The sequence below is a fragment of the Budorcas taxicolor genome, chromosome 9 (genome assembly GCF_023091745.1).
Source record: "Budorcas taxicolor isolate Tak-1 chromosome 9, Takin1.1, whole genome shotgun sequence".
NCBI classification, from domain to species: Eukaryota; Metazoa; Chordata; class Mammalia; order Artiodactyla; family Bovidae; genus Budorcas; species Budorcas taxicolor.
Window position 1 is genome coordinate 94,605,059 of NC_068918.1, and position 25,186 is coordinate 94,630,244.

At 52.7% G+C, this 25,186-nt stretch overlaps 1 protein-coding gene across 1 annotated transcript in view; it reads right to left on the reverse strand.

Annotated features, from left to right (window-relative positions):
• Nucleotides 1-25,186, reverse strand: part of WDR27 (WD repeat domain 27) — a 142,933-nt gene that overhangs the window by 115,852 nt on the left and 1,895 nt on the right. Inside the window, 14 exon segments of the mRNA XM_052645900.1 lie at nucleotides 623-700; nucleotides 2,392-2,470; nucleotides 8,173-8,255; nucleotides 8,357-8,478; nucleotides 8,688-8,939; nucleotides 8,942-8,979; nucleotides 9,548-9,648; nucleotides 11,684-11,780; nucleotides 12,820-12,928; nucleotides 16,837-16,907; nucleotides 17,439-17,490; nucleotides 18,551-18,664; nucleotides 18,956-19,080; nucleotides 20,641-20,782. Of these exon segments, the coding sequence (XP_052501860.1) occupies nucleotides 623-700; nucleotides 2,392-2,470; nucleotides 8,173-8,255; nucleotides 8,357-8,478; nucleotides 8,688-8,939; nucleotides 8,942-8,979; nucleotides 9,548-9,648; nucleotides 11,684-11,780; nucleotides 12,820-12,928; nucleotides 16,837-16,907; nucleotides 17,439-17,490; nucleotides 18,551-18,664; nucleotides 18,956-19,080; nucleotides 20,641-20,782 (1,463 nt within the window).

The window sequence follows — 25,186 nt, forward strand, 5'->3', positions numbered from 1 at the left end:
TGGGAATGAGCAGCCGCTCGAGTGCCACAGCCCACCATCTCTGCGTAGATGGCGTCACCTCTGACAGCAGAACCGGGGGCCCTGCAGGCCCCCAAACACCTTCCTGTCCAGAGAAATGGACCCAGGGAATCTGCAGAACTCGTCCAGCATCATGGGACGCGGGGACAGGTGTGGACGCAGAGCCGGGCAGCTAGCCCTGGGCTGAGGGCCACTGGGTAAAGGAAGCCTTTCCGAGCCAACGAGCCCATCGCAGGCCACCCAGAATGGCACCAAGCACCATGCCTACTCAGACTTCCTGCCCAATGACGACCTCAGACGCTTAGAATAACCGCTAGCTATGATGCTCTCCGAAATGACACTTAAAACAAAAATTAAATGTTTCTAAATAGTTAAGGAGGTAAAAACAGCAGCAGGTCTGAAAAATGATTAATATGATTTAAATTTATCTAAAAGAACAGACAGATACAAAAATAATATATACCTATGTGTGTGTGTATATGTACATATTTACACATAGGTACTTAGAAGGTCTTATCTCTGTTTGAAAAAACTCAATTAAACTGTCTAAAGAGTTCCTCCAAATTATTTCAAATTTACTTGGGATACAAACTAGGTTACATACCACCTGTAACTGCTCTTGCATCTTGAAGCTCTTTTACCATCATTTTTGAAGCTACTCTTTGGTGAAAACATAGTTGCACTGTGGAAAGAAGAGCTCCATGTCATTCAAAGATTAAAAATTCTAAGCTTAAGAGACCTACTTTGCAGTGAAAAAATAAACATAAATTCATAAATGCTTCCCATATCCCAAGTTAGTAATAAACTGAACATTTAATCACTTTAATTTTGACAGCTATTCCTCTAATTCTATAACCATATCAGCTATTTCACTAATGGGGACATAAGCGTATTTGTGTTTTAAAATTCTGGAGAACACTGTGCTATTTTCCTACAAATTTTTGGTTCCTAGACAAAAACTAAGATAATCACTTTGCAGCCAGGCATGCAGGGCAACTCCACATCTCAGCTCCAGGTCTGGAGCCCTGGGAGAGAGACAAGGTGGGGCGGGGGGCTACGTTTCCACATCTCAGCCCCAGGTCTGGAGCCCTGGGAGAGAGACAAGGCGGGGCGGGGGGCTACGTTTCCTGCAGACTCTGCAAGTCCACTGGGAGTGACCGGGAGCAGGCCTGGATGAGGCGGGTGAGGACATGCACACCGGCCTGTGAGGACCGGACTGGGGTGGGGGCTCACCCCACCCGGAGCACAGGGCTCAGGGAGGCTGCGTGAGGGCGGTGGGGGCTGGGTGAGGCCCAGGAGGAGGAAGCACCCAGGCGGGGAGGCGGGGAGGCAGGCAGCCCGTCAGCCTCGCCACCTCCCCGCCTGTCACTGCCTCGAGGACGTCACAGCAAAACACATCCTCACCTGCTGACCCCACCTAGAATATCCCTGTACTTTTTCTAGAAAGTTCAAACCCTGGGGCTAGTACTTAGGACTGACCACGGCCTGGTCCCTCCCCCCCTGGACTCCCTCACAGGCTCCACATGCAAGACCCACGCAAGTAAAGTGAACCCAAGGAGTCCACACTTAGCAGATGGCATCACCACTGAGCCAGCACACAGGCTCGGGGCCTGGACTAGTGTGCAGATGTACTGAGGCATGAGTCCAGGATCTATCTATCCACCACCCACTCATTCAACACCCATCCATCCCTCCACCCAGCCACCCAGTCACCCAGCCACCCAGTCACCCAGTCACCCAGCCACCCAGCCACCATTGATCCATACACCCACTGATCCATCCATCCATTCACCCAACCATCTGTCCATCTATCCACACATCCAACCATCCACCCACCCATCCAACCACCCAATCATCCACCCACCCAATCATCCACCCACCCACTCATCCACCAATCTATCCACCCACCCATCCACCCACCCATCCATCCCTCCACCCATCCACCCAGTCACCCAGCCACCACTGAGCCATACACCCACTGATCCATCCATCCATCCACCCAACTATCTGTCCATCTGCCCACCCACCCATCCACCCATCCACCCATCCTTCCATCCATCCATCCATCCATCCATCCACCCATCCACCCATCCACCCATCCATATCCACCCACCCACCCACCCACCCATCCATCCATCAACCACCCACTCACCCAGCCAGCCAGCCACCCATTCACCTCCTGCGTTGCAGGCGGCTTCTTTACCAACTGAGCTATCAGGGAAGCCCCAAAGTACATAGTAAGCACTCAATAAACGCTTGCTACTGCCGCCTCTGTTCTGCGATGGGGGTCATGCTGGGGTCCACACACTGACCTCCATCCACACCAGCACCTGCGTCCAGAGGCCATGGTCTGTCTCTGGGCGGTCCACTCACCACGGGGCAGCCGTGTAGCCCGACGACCGTATTTTGCTGTGGAAAACCAGCGGGTGGTCCTTCACGACACTCCGAGCAGCTGCGGGAAGCATGGTTACAGAAGAAGCGAGTCACTAACATGGCTGCCTCATAGTGGACGAGGACACAGCTCTGCAGAGACAGCCAAGTCCACTCAAGAGGAGTTAGTGCACGCCCTGCAGACAGGAGAGGCTGCGTCCCTGAAGGCAAACCTCCACCCCAGCAACCGGGGCGTTAAAAGCACCGGAAAACAGCAGAAACGTGATTCCCCTCCTTACATGACCCGAACCGAAGTGTTTAACACTGTGTATTGCAGATACTCGAGGGCTAACACGTCAGCCCTTCCCACAGCGCTGGCCCCTCCTGGCATGTCTGGAAGAGGCTGTCCGCTCTGGGGTGAGACAGGCCACACGGAACCCGGCCAGTGGGATTCTGTCCATGGGACCCTGATACCCGCAGCGTGGAGCAGGTGCCTCTGTGCCGGTGCCAGGCACAGCCCCGCTACGACAGGAATGTAAGTCTCTGAAGCCAACCAAGTGTCTCTCTTATGCCTGTGTTTATCACGACACAACAGTAAGAAAGACCAGCCATCAGAGCATTTTAATGGCAAGGAAACACCGTACCCCATTCTTAACACACTGTAAGCTTCCACGGCCCAGCTGGCTGGTTAGAGCTCTGACACCTCAGGAACTTACCACCCACACGGACATGTCCCAAGGGTGCTTCCAGACAGAATAAAGTCCTGCCAGAATTACTCATTTCTATGTATATTTGATACTTGCTATTCAATATGAATATTCTGTACAATACTATAAAACAGCTTTAGAAAATGGATAATTACATAATATTGAATACTCCTAAAAACAGTTCTTTTTTTTAAACAAAGAAATTCAGCTCTGCTTTTGGAACTATTTCAAACGTGATAAACCAAGACACATTCCCATCAAAAGCTCAGGGAACCCCACTGGGCACGGGGGCCCCGAGGAGGGAGCTGGGCCCCCAGAGGCCCTTGGGAGGGACCGGAAATCCCAGGGGAACCAGGAAATCTGGCTATTTCTATTACGCTTTTGTAAGAGGAGGGGTGCAAATTTGGAGATTACAGAATCACTATAAATCAGTCATCTTCTGTAATATTCCATATGAATATTTTCTGAACAATACATAAAGCTATCATAAAAAGTCAAAGCTTTAAATTTCACCAGTCCCTGGATACAGAGAAATTATAATCTCTGTAATAAACCGTACTGTTCATACGATTGTTCTCACTAAAGTTTTGTTTCACAGTCTGCGTATTACTTAGCCGTAAAGCATAGCACAGCATGTACAGTCATCTGGGACAAAATGAGACGTCCTAATAGGGCACATGCCCCATCAGTCCCGCGGTGACTTCCAGGACCCAGCTTCAAACCCTGGTCGGGGAACTAAGATCCTGCAAGACTCTTGCCATGCAACCAAAAAAATAAAAAAAAACCTGGACAAAACTACCATCCAGCAAGATGCACGCACCCGTCTGTTCACAGCAGCACTGCTCACACAGGCAAGACATGGAGACAACCTGACCGTCCCTGGACAGATGAACGGATAAAGAAAACATGGTGCACTGATACAGTGGGACATCACTCAGCCGTAAAAAGAGTGAAATGACGCCATCTGCGGCAACACAGAGGGACCTGGAGACGATGCTGAACGGCGTCAGTCAGACAGAGCGACACCACACGGCAGCACGCACATGTGCACGACACAAAGGAGCCTGTGCTCACCGCAGACACACGCGCACTGACATGGAGACCAGCGTGGCGGGTGCCAAGGGGGCCGAGGCGGGGAGGGGCACCTGAGAATTCGGGATCAGCAGAAGGGGTGTCACACTTAGGGGGCTTCCCTGAGAGATCAAACAGTAAAGAGTTCAGTTCAGTTCAGTTCAGTCGCTCAGTCGTGTCCAACGCTTTGCGACCCCATGAACTGCAGCACGCCAGGCCTCCCTGTCCATCACCAACTCCCAGAGTCCACCCAAACCCATGTCCATTGAGTTGGTGATGCCATCCAGCCATCTCATCCTCTGTCATCCCCTTTTCCTCCCACCCTCAATCTTTCCCAGCATCAGGGTCTTTTCCAATGAGTCGGCTCTTCACATCAAGTAGCCGAAGTATTGGAGCTTCAGCTTTAGCATCATTCCTTCCAATGAACACCCAGGACTGATTTCCTTTAGGATGGACTGGTTGGATCTCCTTGCAGTCCAAGGGACTCTCAAGAGTCTTCTCCAACACCACAGTTCAAAAGCATCAATTCTTCGGCACTCAGCTTTCTTCACAGTCCAACTCTCACATCTATACATGACCACTGGAAAAACCGTAGCCTTGACTAGATGGACCTTAGTCGGCAAAGTAATATCTCTGCTTTTTAATATGCTATCTAGGTTGGTCATAACTTTCCTTCCAAGGAGTAAGCGTCTTTTAATTTCATGGCTGCAGTCACCATCTGCAGTGATTTGGGAGCCCAGAAAAATAAAGTCAGCCACTGTTCCCACTGTTTCCCATCTATTTCCCATGAGGTGATGGGACCAGATGCCATGATCTTCATTTTCTGAATGTTGAGCTTTAAGCCAACTTTTTCACTCTCCTCTTTCACTTTCATCAAGAGGCTTTTTAGTTCCTCTTCACTTTCTGCCATAAGGGTGGTGTCATCTGCATATCTGAGGTTATTGATATTTCTCCTGGCAATCTTGATTCCAGCTTGTGCTTCCTCCAGCCCAGCATTTATTCTCATGATGTACTCTGCATATAGGTTAAATAAGCAGGGTGACAATATGCAGCCTTGATGTATTCCTTTTCCTATTTGGAACCAGGCTGTTGTTCCATGTCCAGTTCTAACTGTTGCTTCCTGACCTGCATATAGGTTTCTCAAGAGGCAGGTTAGGTGGTCTGGTATGCCCATCTCTCTCAGAATTTTCCACAGTTTATTGTGATCCACACAGTCAAAGGCTTTGGCATAGTCAGTAAAGCAGAAATAGATGTTTTTCTGGAACTCTCTTGCTTTTTCCATGATCCAGCGGATGTTGGCGATTTGATCTCTGGTTCCTCTGCCTTTTCTAAAACCAGCTTGAACATCAGGAAGTTCATGGTTCACGTATTGCTGAAGCCTGGCTTGGACAATTTTAAGCATTACTTTGCTAGCGTGTGAGATGAGTACAATTGTGCGGTAGTTTGAGCATTCTTTGACATTGCCTTTCTTTGGGATTGGAATGAAAACTGACCTTTTCCAGTCCTGTGGCCACTGCTGAGTTTTCCAAATTTGCTGGCATATTGAGTGCAGCACTTTCACAGCATCATCTTTCAGGATTTGAAAGAGCTCAACTGGAATGCCATCACCTCCACTAGCTTTGTTCGTAGTGATGCTTTCTAAGGCCCACTTGTCTTCACATTCCAGGATGTCTGGCTCTAGGTGAGTGATCACATCATCATGATTATCTGGGTCATGAAGATCTTTTTTGTACAGTTCTTCTGTGTATTCTTGCTACCTCTTCTTAATATCTTCTGCTTCTGTTAGGTCCAGACCATTTCTGTCCTTTATTGAGCCCATCTTTGCATGAAATGTTCCCTTGGTATCTCTAGTTTTCTTGAAGACATCTCTAGTCTTTCCCATTCTATTGTTTTCCTCTATTTCTTTGAACTGATTACTGAAGAAGGCTTTCTTATCTCTCTTTGATATTCTTTGGAACTCTGCATTCAAATGGGTATATCTTTCCTTTTCTCCTTTGCTTTTTGCTTCCCTTCTTTTCACAGCTATTTGTAAGGCCTCTCAGACAGCCATTTTGCTTTCCTGCATTTCTTTTCCACGGGGATGGTCTTGATTCCTGTCTCCTGTACAATGTCACGAACCTCCATCCATAGTTCATCAGGCACTGTGTCTATCAGATCTAGACCCTTAGATCTATTTAAACAGGAAATATACTGTCTGTAATTCAGGAGACTTGGGTTTGATCCCGAAGTTGGAAAGGTTCCCTGAAGAAGGGAATGACAACCCACTGCGGTATTCTTGCCTGGAGAATTCCACGGACAGAGGAGCCTGGTGGGCTACAGTCCATGTGACAGCAAAGACCCAGACGCAGCTGAGTGAGTCACACACACACTCACGGGACATTTAGAACGGAAAACAGCAAGGCCCTACTGTACCTCACAAGGGACAACCAGACCCAGTCTCCCGGGATAAACCATAATAGAAAAGAATATTCTGTTAAAGAAACATATATGCATGTCTGTGTGAAACTGAGTCACCCTGCTGCACAGCAGGGGCTGGCACATCATAAATCAACTGATGCTTCAACTAAAAATAAATTTAAAATAATAAAATAAAACTCTTAGATTCCATTTTAAGGGGCAATCTAAGTAAAACATGTCTAAGAACAAACTGTAATGAATTCGGTTAAAAAAAGAAAGACAAGCCCAGGTCTCGCTTCACAGCAGGTCTCCACACAGAGGTCTGCTATCAGCTCACACTGCGGAACGTGGTCCTCCGTGCGGCTGACAAACCAAGCTGGCCTCAGGCGTAAGGGGCGGCACCGCTTGCAACAGAGCTCACCCTGCAAGGAATCTGCTTCCAGTGAGAACATAGTTAGGATTCTGGAATACTCTCTGAACAACCTAGTATTATTCCAACTCTTAGGAATTTTAATTAATATTTGTTAATCCACACGTTTTCCCAAAAAATGTTAAAAGAAATCTATACATAACATAACATTATTGGGGGTATTATTGAAGAAAATGATTCAAAAAGACTTTTTATGTTGCCCAAAGTTATAGAGTTGCTTACTGCCACTGGACTGTAGACACAAGTATGATTACTATGGTAAATTTTGTGTAATTTATATTTTACTACAGTAAAAAGTATGCACAAGAAATAAGTGAAGAGATGCACACTGCCAGATATAAAACAGATGAAAAGGGGAAGCGAAGTCACGCAGTCGTGTCCGACTCTTTTTGACCCCATGGACTGTAGCCCACCAGGCTCCTCTGTCCGTGGAATTCTTCAGACAAGAACACTGGAGTGGGTAGCCATTCCCTTCTCCAGGGGATCTTCCTGACCCAGGAATTGAACCTGGGTCACCTGCATTGCAGGTGGACTCTTTACCGTCTGAGCCGCCAGGGAAGCCCCTCAAATAGATAAACAACAGCATTTACTGCTGACTTTGTTTTCTTGGCTCCAAAATCACTGCAGAGGGTGACTGCAGCCATGGAATTATAAGGTGCCTGCTCCTTGGAACAAAAGCTATGACCAACCTAGACAGCATATTAAAAAGCAGAGACATGACTTTGCCAACAAAGGTCTGTCTAGTCAAAGTTATGGTTTTTCTAGTGGTCATGTATGGATTTGCAAGTTGGGCTATAAAGAAAGCTGAGTGCCAAAGAACTGATGCTTTTGAACTGTGGTGCTGGAGAAGACTCTTGAGAGTCCCTCGGACTTCAAAGAGATTAAACTAGTCAACATAAAGGAAATCAACCCAGAGAAACCACTGCCAGTATTTCTCATGTTTTGAATTCCTATGAGTTATACCCAAGTCATGAAGAAACGCCCAACACATTCCCCGCCACAAAAACTGTCAGAGCACGTGAGAGGCAGAGAAAAGAAGGAGCAAAGGAAGAAGAAAGCTCTGAGCTTTCACCTCGATGAACGTGAATCCGCAAAGCGACAGAATGAAGCTGAACAAACAAACGCGACTCAGACGCGGAGCCGCCCTACATTCCGCGTTTCAGACTACGTTATACGCACCAGAGCGTTTCTGAGTAGCCGGCTTGGTTCTTTTTTCCTGAACAAGTCCCAAGTACAGCGGAGAGGTCGGTGAGACACAGGAGCTGAAATTAAAACACAGCCCTGGTCTGTGAGAGCAAACTTGCCTGATGGAGCTGTTTCAGGGAGACAGGCATCTTAAAGACAGTTTCGCATGACTCCGCACCTGGGCAGCACCGACAGGTCTGGTCCCCGGCGGGGGCGCTGCTGGGACCTCAGCAGAGCGGCAGGGTCCACCTCCACCAGCGCGGTCTCGTTCCCGAACATGGACGTGAGCAAACAGAGGGCCTGCACAGACGGGTTCAGAGAATCGGTCGTGGCTGTGGGCACTTTAGTTGTGCTAATGGGTGCCCTGTGCACATGTGTGTGACCCCTGAACCTTCACACACAGCCTCACACGGTGAGCAGCCAGGAGAGCACGTCAGAAGAAGGGAAGATAAACCACAGCGGGAGGGCGCACCGCCCCGGCCTTGCTCAGGGCATGGCTCACGACTCACCTCACCACTGCCGGTTCTGCTCGCCATGGCACACGATCCAGCAACCTGAATGCTCAGGCTCCGGAAGTCTTCATTCCAGGCAAAGAGAAAACAGGCCACACATAAGGCCACGAGGTGCTGCCTGCACACAGGCTGGGGCCCGGGCCGTGAACACAGAGCGCACAGCCCACCGCCCCTGCAGAGCTGCCCCCGCGCGAGCCCACAGACCAAGCTCCACACGCGGCTGCGAGAGTGCGGTGGGCACAGCGACCCCCTGAGGACACCGAGCCAGGCCGGGCACGTGGCATGGGACCTTAACGGACAGAAAACCAACCAGGAGGAGGCAGGTACAGGTGCCGGGGCCAGCGGAGGCCACGTGCGCAGACAGATGACAGGGAGGTGGCTCCCCAGGAGGAGGGCCCGGACCAGGGTGTCAGAGCCCTCGGGGAGCACGGCGCGGGCCAGGCCGTGTGCACACCGGGCAGTGGGCAGCAGTCCGTCATGTCCCCGCAGCTCAGGGCCCAGTGGGGACCGAGCCTGCAGGTGTGTGGAGGCCAGGACGGGTGAGGAGTCTGTCACTCAGCCCTACAGCTATGATGGTGACCAGGCGCCACAGCAAGGCTGTGGCGAGGACACAGGGCCCACTTCAGGTCCCGGACGTGGCTGGGCCCCAGGAGGAGGAGGAGACAGAGGACCAGGGGTGACGGGCTGCAGGAGGGGCTGGGGGGCTCCAGGACAGCCGGCGTGCTGCAGGTGACCCGGGAGCCCGGTCCCTGGGGGTCAGTGACGGGCACCCACCGTGACCCCCCGAACGTCAGACAAAGGAAAACGTTCAAGTTACATGCTGTCTGTATCAAAGATTCCCTGAAGGTAGGTCTTACCCTTGTAATGTAAAACGGCCTCCAGTTCAAAGCTTGCCAAGTTAAATATGAGCAAACCGGCAGAGCTTCCAATCCACAAGCAGCGGGCAGTCTCAGAGAGGCTGATTTCAAAAGGAAGAGAGAAAAGCGTGTGCTGACTGTCCCCCCTCAGCCAGGGCGGCAGGGACCCCCCTCAGGGAACCTCAGGGTCCCCTGCTCTCCGAGGCCCTACTGTTGAGAGGGTAACAGGCAGGAAGGCCAGGAGTCTCCAGACAGAGGAAACAGGCTGCAAGTGTGAGACATTTTTCTCTCTCTTAAGCGGAAGGAGGAAACAAGCTAGCTGCAGTTTTTCCTTCTCTCTTCCAAGTTAAAGGAGGTTTCCCTTAAAACACTGTGTTGCCATAATGACACGCGGCCCTACCTGAAGGTAACTATTCTCAGACCTTGAGATAACCAACGCAGTTTTCTTATGGACATGTTTGTCTTAAGCTATGTAATGTACTATGCATTTACCCCAGACTATGTCTTCAAGTCGGTTCCGCCTAATGGCTCAGAACCTGCTTGACAAACCAGTATGTTATACTCAGATATTGTTCACGGGGTCGCAAAGAGTCGGACACGACTGAGCGACTGAACTGAACTGAATCTATGCAAGCGAAACTATTCGTATGGTGATCTGCCCTTCTCCAAGATTCAAGTCAATTCTTTTATGGCCCGGGATGAATCATCTGGTGCCAAGATTATCCCAAAATGCGTCTCATGGGTGAGGGGCCTGGTGCCCTTCTGAGTTTTAACACATTCCTTTCTTTCATTGACAGACTGCTGGTGACTATATAACATCTGGGTGAAGACTAGCAGGCGGGCACTTTCTGCCCCCTTCTGATGCCTGTGTCAGAAGCTTTCTCTATCTCCTTCATACTTTAATAAAACTTTATTACACAAAAGCTCTGAGCGATCAAGCCTCATCTCTGGCCCCGGATTGAATTATTCTCCTCCGGAGGCCAAGAATCCTGGTGTCTTTTCGTTCAGCAACAACCTTTCACCGTCCAGGGAAGGTAGAACTCAGAAGGCCACAAGCTGGGCCCGACTCAACCGTCCTCTAAGGTCACCAGAGGGAGGCACCTGCGGCCTCCTCGAGACCCCCGCACAGGTGGGCATCCCTGCCAGAGCCCCACACCTGCGCCACGGCTGCGCCTGAAGACGCTGCCGAGCGGAGCTGACGAGGCGGAGGCTGACTGACAGTGGTGTCCGTGCCGGGGCGGACGGATCTGCCGCTGCGTCTCTGTTTTCCGATTTACAGACTAGACCCAGGCTGTAAACTGACTGGCCAGCCTCCCCTGGCTTCGCAGACCTGGACTCAGAGCAGCTTCTTCAGGCACCTCCCTCCCACGCACACCTCGGCCAGCGGGCCTCCAACAGCCCCCACTGCCTGGGCTGCTCATGGGTCCTCAGCCTCCAACACCAGCCCCAGGGAGACCATGTGAGCCTGAGCAGAAAGAGGGTCGCTCTTCCTGAGCAAAGGTGGGGACCCAAGGCCTCAGACCCCCTAGTCAGCTCAAGTCCAGGCCAGGCAGGGGCCCTGTGCAGACACGGCTGCCTGACGGGAGAGCACAGCAGGGCTGCAACTGCGCCGGCCGCCTCCTCAGGGCCCCCACCCCAGCGGGACCCAAGGCAGGTCTCGGTCATCACCAGAGCTCTCCGCAGTCTGTGGAGCCAAGGGGAATGAAATCATGACGTATTTGCTTAGTCAGAGTAAAACAGTGGCTCCCTGATGTTGCCAAATATTTAAAATATTTCTATAAAACAAGAAATAACTAACATTCATTTGAGGTCAAATCGAAAGGTATGAAATATGGCACAGATGGCAGAAGTTTAGGATGAGTTATGATAATGTCACCCTTTCCCTATTACAGAAATCAAGATCAGCCTCAGTGGGGGAAGTAAATTAATCTCATTTCCTTTATTAAATAGACTTAAAAATAACTGATCAAGATTATCAACCTTAAGGCTTAAAATATGCAGCTCTAAGAACACTTACAGTTATTATTACTCATACAGACAAAAATAGTTGGGTTTCATTTTAATTGTTCCAGAAAAAAATGAACCTAATCTAGGAGGCTTTCTCCGTAAGGGCCTGGCGGAACTCACAGTACTCACAATCCACAGTCGCAGGCTGCCAGGCTCAGGACAGGAAGGGCCACCTCAGTCTCTTCTCCTGTTTCTGGGGCCTTCGTGGACGGAGGCTGACCACCTTCTACAACAGAATTACTGACAGTCTGAGATGCGACGTTAAAATGACTGGTCGTGGTGAAGGCTCACAGCTGACCCCATGGGGCACGGTGGGAGAGGCGTGTGGCTGGAGTAACTCAGACCACAGATCAAGAACCCTTGGTCTTGGACATTATAAAGCACAGGGCTGGAAATACAGCTCAGACCCTGTGTCATGAGCCTGCAAGGGAGGGAGACGGAGTCCCAAGGACAGACCCGCAGAAAGGGGGCGGGAGGGAACGGCTTAAAACTAACTGCGGCTTCCGAAGGCGGGCTCGGGAGCCGCCGTGCGTGCTGCCCGCTCGGTCGTGTCCGACTCTGCTCGACCCCGTGGACTGCAGCCCGCCAGGCTCCTCCGTCCATGGGGTTCTCCAGGCAAGAATACTGGCGTGGGCTGCCATTCCCTTCTCCAGGGGATCTTCCCAACCCAGAAATCGAACCCGGGTCTCCTGCCTTGCAGGCAGATTCTTCATCATCTGAGCCACCAGGGGGAGCCTGAGATCCACCAGATAAGGGCGGTTTCTGACCCACTTTAAGAAACGGCTTAAAGCCATTTACTAAGATACACATTGTAAGTGCCCCACACGCCAACAGAAAGAACACAGCAACGGCACACATGAAGGAGAACAAAGCAGACACACGCCTGGTGCAACACGGAAGTGCACGGATGGGTGCACGGATGGGTGCCCGTGATAGCCTGCAGCCCAGTTAAACGGTAAGAACGGTAAGAACGTCGGCTCCTCCTGGGGTGGCGGCAGATATCCAAGTACCTGACCACGGGGATGGGTGGAGGGTGACAAGCAGAAGGAGGGGCCGGGCCAGCCAAGCAGACTCAGCTGAGAAGCCCCAGACTCCCGGGTGGCCCTGCTGTGATACCACCCCTGGAAGCCAGGAAGTCCTGGGTGGGGGAGGGACAGGAACCCTCTGGGCAGCGAGACAAGCCCCCACCGCCCCCACCCCACGTGCTCCCCACGTCCTGCCTGGTTCTAGGTCCCCGGCTTCCCCTCCCCCACCTGGCCACATACCTGGCTCAGACTCTGCCCTCCTAGTAGAGAAACTCTCTCTCTTTCTCCTCAGGTCAACGTGCGTCACACAGCGGTAATGGTGCCCTTCAACCAAGCTGAAGATCCAGAGCTGGAAAACCAAAACACGCCTAGCCAGGCTGGAACACGCCTAGACGTGCGAGAACACGCCTAGCCAGGCAGGAACACGCCTAGACGTGCGAGAACACGCCTAGCCAGGCAGGAACACGCCTAGACGTGCGAGAACACGCCTAGACGTGCGAGAACACGCCTAGCCAGGCAGGAACACGCCTAGACGTGCGAGAACACGCCTAGCCAGGCAGGAACACGCCTAGACGTGCGAGAACACGCCTAGCCAGGCAGGAACACGCCTAGACGTGCGAGAACACGCCTAGCCAGGCAGGAACACGCCTAGACGTGCGAGAACACGCCTAGCCAGGCAGGAACACGCCTAGACGTGCGAGAACACGCCTAGCCAGGCAGGAACACGCCTAGACGTGCGAGAACACGCCTAGCCAGGCAGGAACACGCCTAGACGTGCGAGAACACGCCTAGACGTGCGAGAACACGCCTAGCCAGGCAGGAACACGCCTAGACGTGCGAGAACACGCCTAGCCAGGCAGGAACACGCCTAGACGTGCGAGAACACGCCTAGCCAGGCAGGAACACGCCTAGACGTGCGAGAACACGCCTAGCCAGGCAGGAACACGCCTAGACGTGCGAGAACACGCCTAGACGTGCGAGAACACGTCTCGATGCACAGGACAGGTCTAGCCAGGCAGGAACACGTCTAGCCAGGCTGGAACACGCCTAGCCAGGCTGGAACACGCCTAGACGTGCGAGAACACGTCTAGATGTGCGAGAACACGTCTCGATGCACAGGACAGGTCTAGACAGGCAGGAACACGCCTAGCCAGGCTGGAACACGCCTAGACGTGCGAGAACACGTCTAGCCAGGCTGGAACACGCCTAGACGTGCGGAAACACGTCTAGCCAGGCAGGAACACGCCTAGACGTGCGAGAACACGTCTCGATGCACAGGACAGGTCTAGCCAGGCTGGAACACGCCTAGCCAGGCTGGAACACGCCTAGACATGCGAGAACACGTCTCGATGCACAGGACAGGTCTAGCCAGGCTGGAACACGCCTAGACGTGCGAGAACACGTCTCGATGCACAGGACAGGTCTAGCCAGGCAGGAACACGCCTAGACGTGCGAGAACACGTCTCGATGCACAGGACAGGTCTAGCCAGGCTGGAACACGTCTAGACGTGCGAGAACACGTCTCGATGCACAGGACAGGTCTAGACAGGCAGGAACACGTCTAGACATGCGGAAACACGTCTAGACACGCAGGAACACGTCTAGACATGGGCCTCTCGCCAGATAGCACCGTGAAGAGCAGTCAGGCAGTGAGAAGAGAGAGCAGGGAGCCGACAGGACGAGAGATGGCCCTTCAGGGGCCCCGGCTCCTCCTTTCTGAGCGCTAATATCCTCCCCATCCCCTGAGCTGGGAGGCACCCTCCGAAGGGCCCAGAAGGGGGCGGCGTGACCCTGAGGCCACACGTCTCGCGCACAGCATGGACCGAGAGCAGGCGTGCTCCTGCGCCCAGCACTGCTCGCCCGGCCTCTCCAGACACCGCGCTGCGCGCTCAGCCGACACGGCCCTGGAGACAGCTCAGACAGGCGATGGCGGCTGTCCTGCTGTATCTCACTGTTCACTCAGCCCAGGGTAGGCAAGGTGCGAGCTCTCTGGAAGAATCCTCAAGGCGTCACAGGAACTATAAACTCGTTTGTTCTCTCTGGGCTGGTGCGGCGGCCATAACTCAGCGTCAAGGGCTTTCCAGACGGAGCTTACACGTGCTTGCATGACAAAAGTGGCCCACGGCCGAGCGGGTACTTGGTGACGTGCATGCACGGTGCTGCAAGTGAGCCCGGCTGTTAAATAATCACTGTTTACAACACGTGGGGTGAAGGACCCTGACCACCACCATCTTGGCTAATTTTGCCTTTCCCTTTAGCGGTCAGCTTTGCCAAAAAGAAAGCAACCATCTCAGCTGATGCAGTAATGTAACAAGAAGACATTTGGTCTGGGACCCGGCCCGGCCCAGGCGCAGAGCTCCTAAAACCCTGGGGGTTTCCTGATCACGGAGGGACCACGGTACCGCTGTTAGGTTGATGACGTGACCTTTGGAAAGCCTTCAGTTTGCTTAAGGATGGGGGCTGGTTGCCAGGGAAACAACCCCTGACCTCTGGAGACGGGGGCTAGATGGGCTTCCACAGCCAAGAATCAAATCAGCGGAGCCTGAGCGACGAGGCCTCCATAGAAATACCCGAAGTGAGCTCCAGGATCAAATCAGCGGTGCCTGAGTGATGAGGCCTCCATAGAAATACCCGAAATGAGCTCCAGGCTCAAATCAGCGGAGCCTGAGCGACGAGGCCTCCATAAAAATACCCGAAGTGAGCTCCAGGCTCAAATCAGCAGAGCCTGAGCGAGGAGGCCTCCATAGAAATACCCGAAATGAGCTCCAGGCTCAAATCAGCGGAGCCTGAGCGACGAGGCCTCCATGAAAATACCCGATGTGAGCTCCAGGCAGGGGAAAACACCTCCCTGGGGAACAGAGCCCCCTCTCACGTCCTGGGAACAGAAGCTGCTGGGCTGAGGCTCTCCCGACCTCACCCCTGCAGCTCTTCATCTGGCTGCTCACCTGTGTTAATAGATCGAGGGAGGAAGGGGTCGTGGGAACCTCCAACTTGCAGCTAAGTCAGATGGAAGAGGTGGGTGACCTAGAGACCCACTCCCTGGGACTGGTGCAGGGTGGAGAGGATGCAAGCTCATGGGCTGAGCCCCTAACCGCCTCCAGGCAGACGGTGCCAGACCAGGTCAAGGCAGGACCCTGCTGGGGTCGTGGTAACACGTTCCTGGGGGAGAGACCCCTCATCTCTGGTGAGATGGACCACCAGCAGAACTCAGGGCGAAAGCAGAGGCACACGGGCGGGAGGCCCCCCGAGTCACGCCAGCATCCACGGAAGGCTGGGGGAGGGCCCCGCACAGCGCCCCCCGAGTCGCGCCAGCATCCTCTCTCTCTACACGTCATCTGCAGAGGCACATGGGTGGAAGGCCCCCCGAGTCACGCCAGCACCCACGGAAGGCTGGGGGAGGGCCCGGCACAGCGCCCCCTGAGTCGCGCCAGCATCCTCTCTCTCTACACATCATCTGCAGAGGCACACGGGTGGAAGGCCCCCCGAGTCACGCCAGCACCCACGGAAGGCTGGGGGAGGGCCCCGCACAGTGCCCCCCGAGTCACGCCAGCATCCTCTCTCTTTGCACGCCATCTGCTGTGGCCCCGCACAGTGCCCCCCGAGTCACGCCAGCATCCTCTCTCTTTGCACACCATCTGCTGTGGCCACACTGGGCCTTCAGTGCCGCGTGGCTTTTCTCCAGCTGCAGGGAACAGGGGCTGCTCTCCAGCTGTGGTGCGTGGGGTCCTCACTGCAGCGGCTTCTGTTCCGAAGCACAGTCTCGCGGGCGCACAGGCTCAGCAGCTGCCCCCGCGGGCCCAGCACTTGCCGCTCCCGAGCTCTAGCGCACAGGCTCAGCAGCTGTGACTCTCGGGCTTAGTCGCTCCGTGGCCTGTGGGATCTTCCCAGGTCAGGGGTCAAACCCGCGTCCCCTGCACTGGCAGGCAGACTCTTTACCACTGCGCCACCAGGGAAGTCCAACAGCCACTTTTAAAAAGAGAACGGTATCCATAGCTTGCAAAGCAAATTTCAATTGCTCACCTAAAAACTAAGTTTTAAAAAAGACCAAGTACCTTCAAGCCTCTTGAAAGGTATGAAGCTGGCAGGAAGCGCTGTACTGGCCTTTACAGAAGGTCACGCTTGCTGCAGGCAGGCCACCAGACACCAGCAGGTCTGGCCTCAGCCACAGATAAAAGCAGCCTTGAAACAGACGCCTCTGCGCACACGTTCACCCGTCACAATAACGTCTGAAAGCTGGAGTCGCACAGTGGCTCTCACCTGGCCGTCCGTGCAGCCAGCCACCAGCTGCTGACTCCGCGGGTCCACGAGGAGACTCAGGAGGGGTGCGGCTGCAGGAGGGAGCACAGGGCCCTTAGCTTGGATGCCTGCCAGTCCTGCTCAGCACCAAGCCCACCCATGTGATCACACTCTGGGGTCACTGGCACCAGGAAGAGCGTGGGGAAAGCGCACGGCCACCCGAAAGGGCTCAGGAGCAGTACACGGCCCACCCAGGCCGGCCCCTCACCCCTAGCCGTGTCCACTGGCTCTGTCGGCAGAGGCCGCAGCGCTGGGCCTTGCTTCCAGGTGACAGCGGAGGCAGACAGCACCCTCCTTAGGGCCACCAACATGATCTCCCAATTTTCTGAGACACAAGAGGCTCTGACTCCAAGCATATGCTTAATTTTAAGTTAAGAGTTTCAGAAGGACTAACTGTTAGGTGAATTCTTTCAACATGTGGATAGATAGTAGATGAGGAGGAAACACCCTCCACGAGTGACGCTGAGACCCGACAGATGGTGCAGCTCTGGCTTAAAGATTAACATGTGAACTAGGATGAGCTGTGCGCACAGCCTACACACAGGAATCACGTCCCAAGTTACCTGTGAACACTGATGAGCTGTGGATCAGTGATCCCATACGATGGTCCCAAACCTTTGGATAGACACACATTTCTTTAGAAGAAGCACAATCATTGCCATTGTTGCTACAGCTTGAACAAATATTCTACCCAGCCACCAACTAATTTATGCAAATGGTTATCTAAAGCAGAAAATAATAAGGACATAGGTAACAAAACTATAGAAACACAATAGAAGGCATCAGAATCATACAGGAAATAGACACTTCCGGAAGCATCAGCCCACGGGCTTGGGAGACGCAGACAAGACAAGGTTGGGAACACTTCCAGCAGTTCAGCAATATCTCGAGATGAGGTGGGAAGGCTGGAAAGGACCAGTTATGCAGAGACGGGCTCACACTCCTCTTCTGCAAACAGCAGCTCCAACCCTCACACACCCTGCAGGCGAGGACGCCAGCACCTCACCCCACAGGGAAGCAAGGCTCAGCACAGCCAGCCCTCCCCAGCAGGGAGCCGGGGTCCCCCTGCTGAGCGGGGAGCTGGGGTCCTCCTGCTGAGCGGGGAGGTGGCGTTCCAGCCCCGACTGTGCCTCAGAGCGGGGAGGGAACCTTTGTCAAGTCGGTGGCGGGAACTTCAAGGCGATGAGGGAAGGATTTAGAGTCTCCCTCCTCTCTCTGTCTGCAGACGCCTGCCACCTACCCTCCGTTTCCTTCAGTCACAACACGCGACGTCCTCACGCCTCAGCCAGGTAATGACCATGATGGACTGACGGCGAGGTGGATGGGGCCTGAGGTTGCATTTTCAGTTACTCTCCTCTCAAGCCCAATTGAGCTCTGACTGAATCTTCTGCTATTGGAAAGCGGCCCCAGGGAACACCATGCAGGTGAGTTAAGGCGCCAGTCCCTGCAAGGCCCCAGTTCCAGGAGGAGGGTCCTGTACCAGACTCTGCCCCCTGGAGTCAGCAGATGGTGCTGTGGGCCCTGGCTCCCCACACTCGCCTGGTGACAAGCCAAAACATCAGACTCAGGTTGAGGGCAACGGTCCCTCGGACATTTCACGTTTGGCAGTGGCCAGGAACCAGAAGCACAGCGCAAAGCAGTCACACGCCCCAATGTTCTGACGCCCACCCCATACCTTGAAGCTTCTGTCCTCGGACGCCGAGATGAGGATGTGTGATTGCCAAGCACAAAACTCGGCCGCAGTCACTGGGCCATGGTGGCCATCCAGCTCAGCCAGCGGGGACCGGCTCTGAGGATTGGTGAAGAAAGGCCAGGCACTGAGTGTTCTGGTCATTATTGTTATTAATAAGTTATATTAAGCTCACAGAAAGCAGTTTCCACATAATCCCCTCGCCCAGATGCGAAACTTCCTGTGTATAAACCTGGAAGGTAAAACTCAGACGCCCAGCCAACAGCGAGTCCTGGGCAGTCCCGGGCAGTCCCGGGCCAACACCCTCACAGAAGCAGGCCCAGTGAGACGCTCTGCCGAGAAGAGGTGGGAGGGGCCCACGTCTGGGGCCCGTGGCCCAGGGGATCTCACCTCAAGGTCCAGCATGAGCACTTTGTTCTTCACACACACCGCCACCACTCGGTCATCGGGGCTAAGCCTCAGACACAGCACCCTTCCCAAGACGGTGCCGAGAGCGGTCCCCCGCGGAAGTCGCCCTGCAGGGAGTTCGGTCATCAGCATCGGCCTGTCGAGGCCACTCAGCAACACCCGCAATGACCTCTGGGAAATGTTGACAGCAAAACCCTCTGCTCTAGGACTATGTACAGAAGAGCATGAGCTTTGGTCTGATTTTGGCTCTTCAAGAGAATTAAAAACATTGGAAAGTTCTTCTGGAAATACGTGGAACCCAGGGACTGGCCACAAAAAGTGACTGCACATCAGGAAGGATAACGTGTCTTGGGGAACCGCCCATGCACACACCCTGGGCGAGTCACGGGTCCCAACCCTCCCTCCTCCCTGTGCCACCCTGGCTCCAGACCCAGCCACTGACCAGCCGTGGCCTGTGTCAAGCAGGCAGAAGGGAAGCTGTGCCCACCTGAGCCTCAGTTCCAGCCCAGAGCCTCACCACCGCCAGGAAGAGGAGGTGTCAGGCCGGACTGCAAGCCCCACAGTGATGCTGCAAGGCAGCCTGCGGCCTCACCTTCGAGTGAGGTCACTGGGCCAGCCTGCCACCCGGCAGCAAAGGCTCAGTGCCCACCACGGTCTGGGCAGAGGCTGAAGCCGCTTGTCAAGACGAGAGCCCACAGCAAGGAGAATGTGCACCCACCCCGCTGCTGTTCCGTCCTGGGGGCCACCACACGGACCTGCCACAACGTGCTCAGCAAGCGCTCGTCCCTCCCCAGGCACCCTCAGGCCTAGGACACATCCAGGAACGAGACAGAGAAACCCCGCCTCCAAGGAAATCTTACAGGGTGGGCAGGCAGGAGGCGTCTAGACGCCAGTAAGCAAAACAAAGAAGGCAGCTCCCCGTTCGTTCCACTGAGCGCGGCATCCGCTTCGGCGCTAGCGCCATGCTGCTTGGAAGACTAGCTCTGCAGCGTGGTCTGAAGTCAGGGAGCCCGATTCCTCCAGCTCCGTCTGTATTTCTCAGGGTTTTCTCTGTATCTCTCATGTTTCCATACAAATTTTTTAATTATTTGCTCTAGTTCTGTGACCCACCCGACTCTCTGACTTCACCCGATAAAACTCTCCTAACGTCACTGAGCTCCAACCACACGGGCTGGTTCTCAGCTCTTCAAGCAGCGGCTCCTGCCGTGACCCTCCTCCTCCGGCCCAAAGCCCGCCCTTGCAGAACCCGCAGCACTGAGCAGGTCCTGCCGCACTCCCTGCCCGCACTGAGGCTCCCTTCCCTACTCACTGCCCACAGCTGTCTGCTGGTTCACACGTTCCAGTCTGTCTCCCACACTACGCTGCAGATTCACGACTGTCTCAGTAAGGGAAGGATATTTCAACTTGCCAAGCTGCTTTCAGAGTTCCACAAAAATCACCAATTTCAGAAACGGACAGTCTTAAGATGAAACTTAATGAGCCTATGGTGTCAGCCAAGGTCAGCAGTTCTGAGTGGCCCGGTCTACTTCCCACACAGAACATCCAGCTTAGACACCAAGTTTCAAGGTTAAAGGCATCAAAAATGACCCCAAACACCTTGGTCACCAAGCACATCTAAAGCTAGTCATTCCCTTCGTGCTTTTCAAATGTGCTTAAAGCCCCGCCACCTTGAAGCTCTTCCCGCCTGCACTCGTCCAGGCCCCACATCATGACACAGTCTAGCGACGCAGAGCAGACCAGAAGCGGGCTCTCTCTGCTCCCAAATGTCACGGCAGTGATGGGCTGACGGTGTCCTTTTAGGATCATCAGCTGGAGAGGAACAAAAAAAGAGATGATAGATTATAGGAAACATTTTTAATGAAAAAGAATGTAGCATGAACCTCAGCCCTAAGATATTAAATGGACTGTGTCCTTCAAACGCACATTTCACATACTCCTCTACTTCCCTCTGTTAAAACTACTGTCCATGTACCATTAAGTTACTCTCTTGGGTTAAGTATTTCACTGTTACTTGGTATCACTAATGGCACACAAATCAAATGATGGCCTCTTCCTTCTGTTTCTTCCCTCTTGATTAATTAACAATGCTTGTGGCATCCCTACTCCATGCCAGAGGGGTGACAGCTGTGTTAAATACTGAAGGGTAAGGACAGTGGCAAGGATCTGGCAGGAGGAGCTGAGAAAGCAAAGCGTGTTTACGGAACAGCTGGCATGAACAAAGCAAGAGGACGAAGCGGGAGGGGGTCTAGCCCACGTGTAACGCCTGACAACCACGTCGGGAGCTAGGACGGAGCTGCAGAAAAGCACAGGCCAGCACTGTGAGCGCAGAAGCGTGTCGCGGCCAGGGCTGGCTTTTCAGGGCACACATTCCTGAAGGTTCAGAAGAGAGACAGGGTGGGGCACAGAGGAAGCAAAACACGGCAGAGGAGACAGAATGGAGGCTTGAGCCAAGAAGGAGGGAGGGTGACCCGTGGCCTGAAGGGAGGAAGAAAGACAGGAGGAAACAGTCAGCAGTGAACACAGCGCACGGAGGAGAGACACACCAGGGGAGGGTGGGGAGTCGGTGTGAACAGAACAGGAAAGAGAGGCCACACCGGGGGAGCGTGGGGACCGGCCGCAATTGCCCCAGGAGGCAGCGGTGCTCTCAAGCCAACCTCATGCGGACAGCATGCCTTCTGCTGCGGGAGCTCTGCCTCCGGTGGGAGGCCCAGGAGAGTCCCGCCTACGTCCATGGCAGCTGGGTTCATCTGTACCTACCTTCCCATGAGAAGGACAAGATAAAAGAGACACACTTTGCCAAAAAAACCAAACATTTTCTCAGACATCAGAGAGTACTGAAGGCAGCGAAGCATTCAGACCAGAGAAGAAGGCTGAGAGGAAGGACTGCAGCACCAAGGCTGCCTCTCCAGTGAAGACAGCTACGCTCCTGACTAAGCACTTGAGAAGCAAGGTGCTTATGGGGCTGGGGCACAAAAACGGTGCAACTAAATGCATTACTGTCTGGGCGTAAGCGGAACAGTCTTAATGGGAGATGAGCAAAGAATTCCATCCCGCTACAAAGTACTTCTGAGAACAGACTCAAAAGCTGTGAGGTTGACTCTGCACTTCTTCCCTTTAAAAAGCAATGGGTGGATTTTAACAAATTTCTGCTTAAAAAAGAAATACAGCCTCCCAAGGTGGGAGGGAGGGGCATGTTGCCAACTCTACCAGATATCTTTCAGAAAACAGAAGAAAAATTAGAGGAAACACTTCTTTTCAGAAGAAACAGAAGGACTACTTCCTTGCTCATTCTCTGAAGTCAGCATTACCTGGATACCAAAGCCACACAGTCATGACGAGAGAAGAAAATCACAAGTCAGTTTCCTTCATGAACAGAGATGCAAAAATCCTCACCAAACATTTAAAATATTACCAAATCCAACCAAACCATTCATGAAAAGAATCATAACCATGACCAAGTGGTGTTATTCCATGTACACAAGGTTGGAAAATTATAAGAAGAACTAGATCAAAGGAGAGAGTCCTTGTTCACAGATATGGAGACTCAAGATTATTAACATGTCAGTTCTTCCCAGCTTGATCTATAGATTCAGTATAATCCAAATGAAATCAACAAACTCACTCTGAAGTTTATTTTGGCGGGGGCAAAAGACACAACAGTCACATAATATTGTAAAATAACACAGGCGGAGGACTGACCTACCTGAGTTCAAGGCTTATTCTAAAGCTCCACTGATCAAGACTGTGTGACGTTGGAAAAGAAAGGACAAACAGATCACTGGGAGAGAAGAGAGAGCCAGAAACAGTCAGCAGACCATTCATAAAGAAACAAAGGCAATACGGTGGGAAAAGCTATATAGTTCCGAAAGGCAACACAGACAAACTCCAGATGCCCTGAGCTTGGCAACAACTTTTCAGATGAGGCATGAAAGACATGACCCATGAAGGTAAGAACTGATAAGCTGGACTTCCTCAACATTAAAATTTTCTGCTCCATGAAAGACACTATCAAGAGAACAAAAACAAAAACCATAGGCTGGGAGAAAATATTTGCAAAAGACATATCTGATGAAGGACTGTTATCCAAAATATACAAAGACTTCTTAAGACACAAGAAAATGAACCACTCAATTAAAAATGCACAAAGGACCTTAACAGACACCTCACCAAAGAAGAGACGCAGGTGGCAAGCATGAAACGCAGTCATCAGGGAAGTTCAGATTAAACAGCAATAAGATACTACTGCGCACTTGTCAAAATGGCTAAAATCCAGAGTAGACAATTCCAAATGCCTACAAGGACGTGGAGCAAGGGGAACTCTCATCCTTTGCTAGGGCCACTTTCTTACAGACTGAAACATACTCCTCATACAACTCAGCAATCCTGCTCCTTCGCATTTTCCAAAGGAGTGGGCTTCCCTCATAGCTCAGCTGGTAAAGAATCTGCCTGCAATGCAGGAGACCCCAGATCGATTCCTGGGTCAGGAAGATCCACTGGAGAAGGGGAAGGCTACCTGTTCCAGTACTCTGGCCTGGAGAATCCATGAACTATACAGTCCGTGGGGTCACAAAGAGTCGGACATGACTGAGCGACTTTTACTTCACTTCACTTTGAAAATTTATGTCTGCACAAAAATTGATGTTTACCACAGCTTTATTCATAATTGCAAAAACTTGAAAGCAACTTCAGTAGGTGAATGAATAAACAAACTCTGGCCCATCCAGACAAGAAAATGCAATTCCACACTGGAAAAAAATCAGCTATCAAGCCAAGGAAAGACATGGAGAAAGCTTCAGTGCAAATTACTAGTGAAAGAAGTAAATCTGAACAGGCTACACACTGCATGATTCCAACACACAGCATTCTGGAGAAGACAAAACTGCGGAGACGGTGAGAGATCAGTGGCTGCCAGGGTGAGGGGGTCAGGGGGAGGAAAGGGCGGGCAGAGCCCAGGGGACTTTCAGCAGGGGAAGCACGCTGCATGACGCTATCATGTCACTGGACACCTGTCCAAACCCATAGAGCGCACACGTCAACTCTAAGGCAAACTGTGGGCTTCAGGTAAAAACAACATCGCTGCAGGCTCATCAACTGTAACGGATGTGCCATGTAGGGGCTGGCGTGGCGGAGGAAATGCATGTTTGGGGGCAAAGAGATAAAGGGAATCTCTACTTTCCCCTCAATTTTGCAGCAAACTTAAAACTGCTCTTAAAAAATAATTGCCTTAAAATACAAAAAAAAAAAAAAAAAGTATAAAGTAGACTCCAAAAAGAAAAGAGAATCGCAGAGTAAGAAACGTCAGCAGGAACAACGCACGGCCGCCGCGGGGTGGGATCAGGCAACGCACGGCCGCCGCGTGATGGAATCAGGACAAGGCACGTCCTGCCGAGTGATGGAATCAGGAAAACACACATCCCGCCACGTGATGGAATCAGGCAAAGCACGTCCCGCCGCGTGATGGAATCAGGACAAGGCACATCCCGCCACGTGATGGAATCAGGCAAAACACGTCCCGCCACGTGATGGAATCAGGCAAAACACATCCCGCCGCGTGATGGAATCAGGACAAGACACATCCTGCTGCCTGATGGAGTCAGGACAACACACATCCCGCCACGTGATGGAATCAGAACAATGCATGGCCTGCCACGTGATGGAATCAGGCAAAACACGTCCCGCCTCATGATGGAATCAGGACAACACACGTCCCGCCGCGTGATGGAATCAGGACAATGCATGGCCTGCTGTGTGATGGAATCAGGCAAAGCACGTCCCGCCGCGTGATGGAATCACTTCATCAAGAAGATCAAGATGCCGAGCACTTACTGCCTCACGACGCTTCAGGACACATGGAGCAGGACAGGCAGGAGAGAAGCAGGGAGCCCGCGCTTGGTCACAGGCTTCAGGACGCCTCAGCGACTGCAGGAACAAGTGCTCATAAAGAGAGAGCCGAGAGAACACAGCGTCAACCAACCTGACCCAACGGACACCTAACTGACACGTGTGAGACAAGACGCACAGACGCTCACAGCAGCTCCCTTTATAACAGACAAAAAGAAGAGCCTCAGTGTGCGTCAGCAGGAGAATGGATAAAGACCAACCACAGTGCATCCACAGGGTGGGACCCTACTCAATAACACAAAAGAACAAGCTGTGGACACTTGCAGCGATGTGGATGAATCTCGGAACAATTACTCTGAGCGAAAGAAGTCG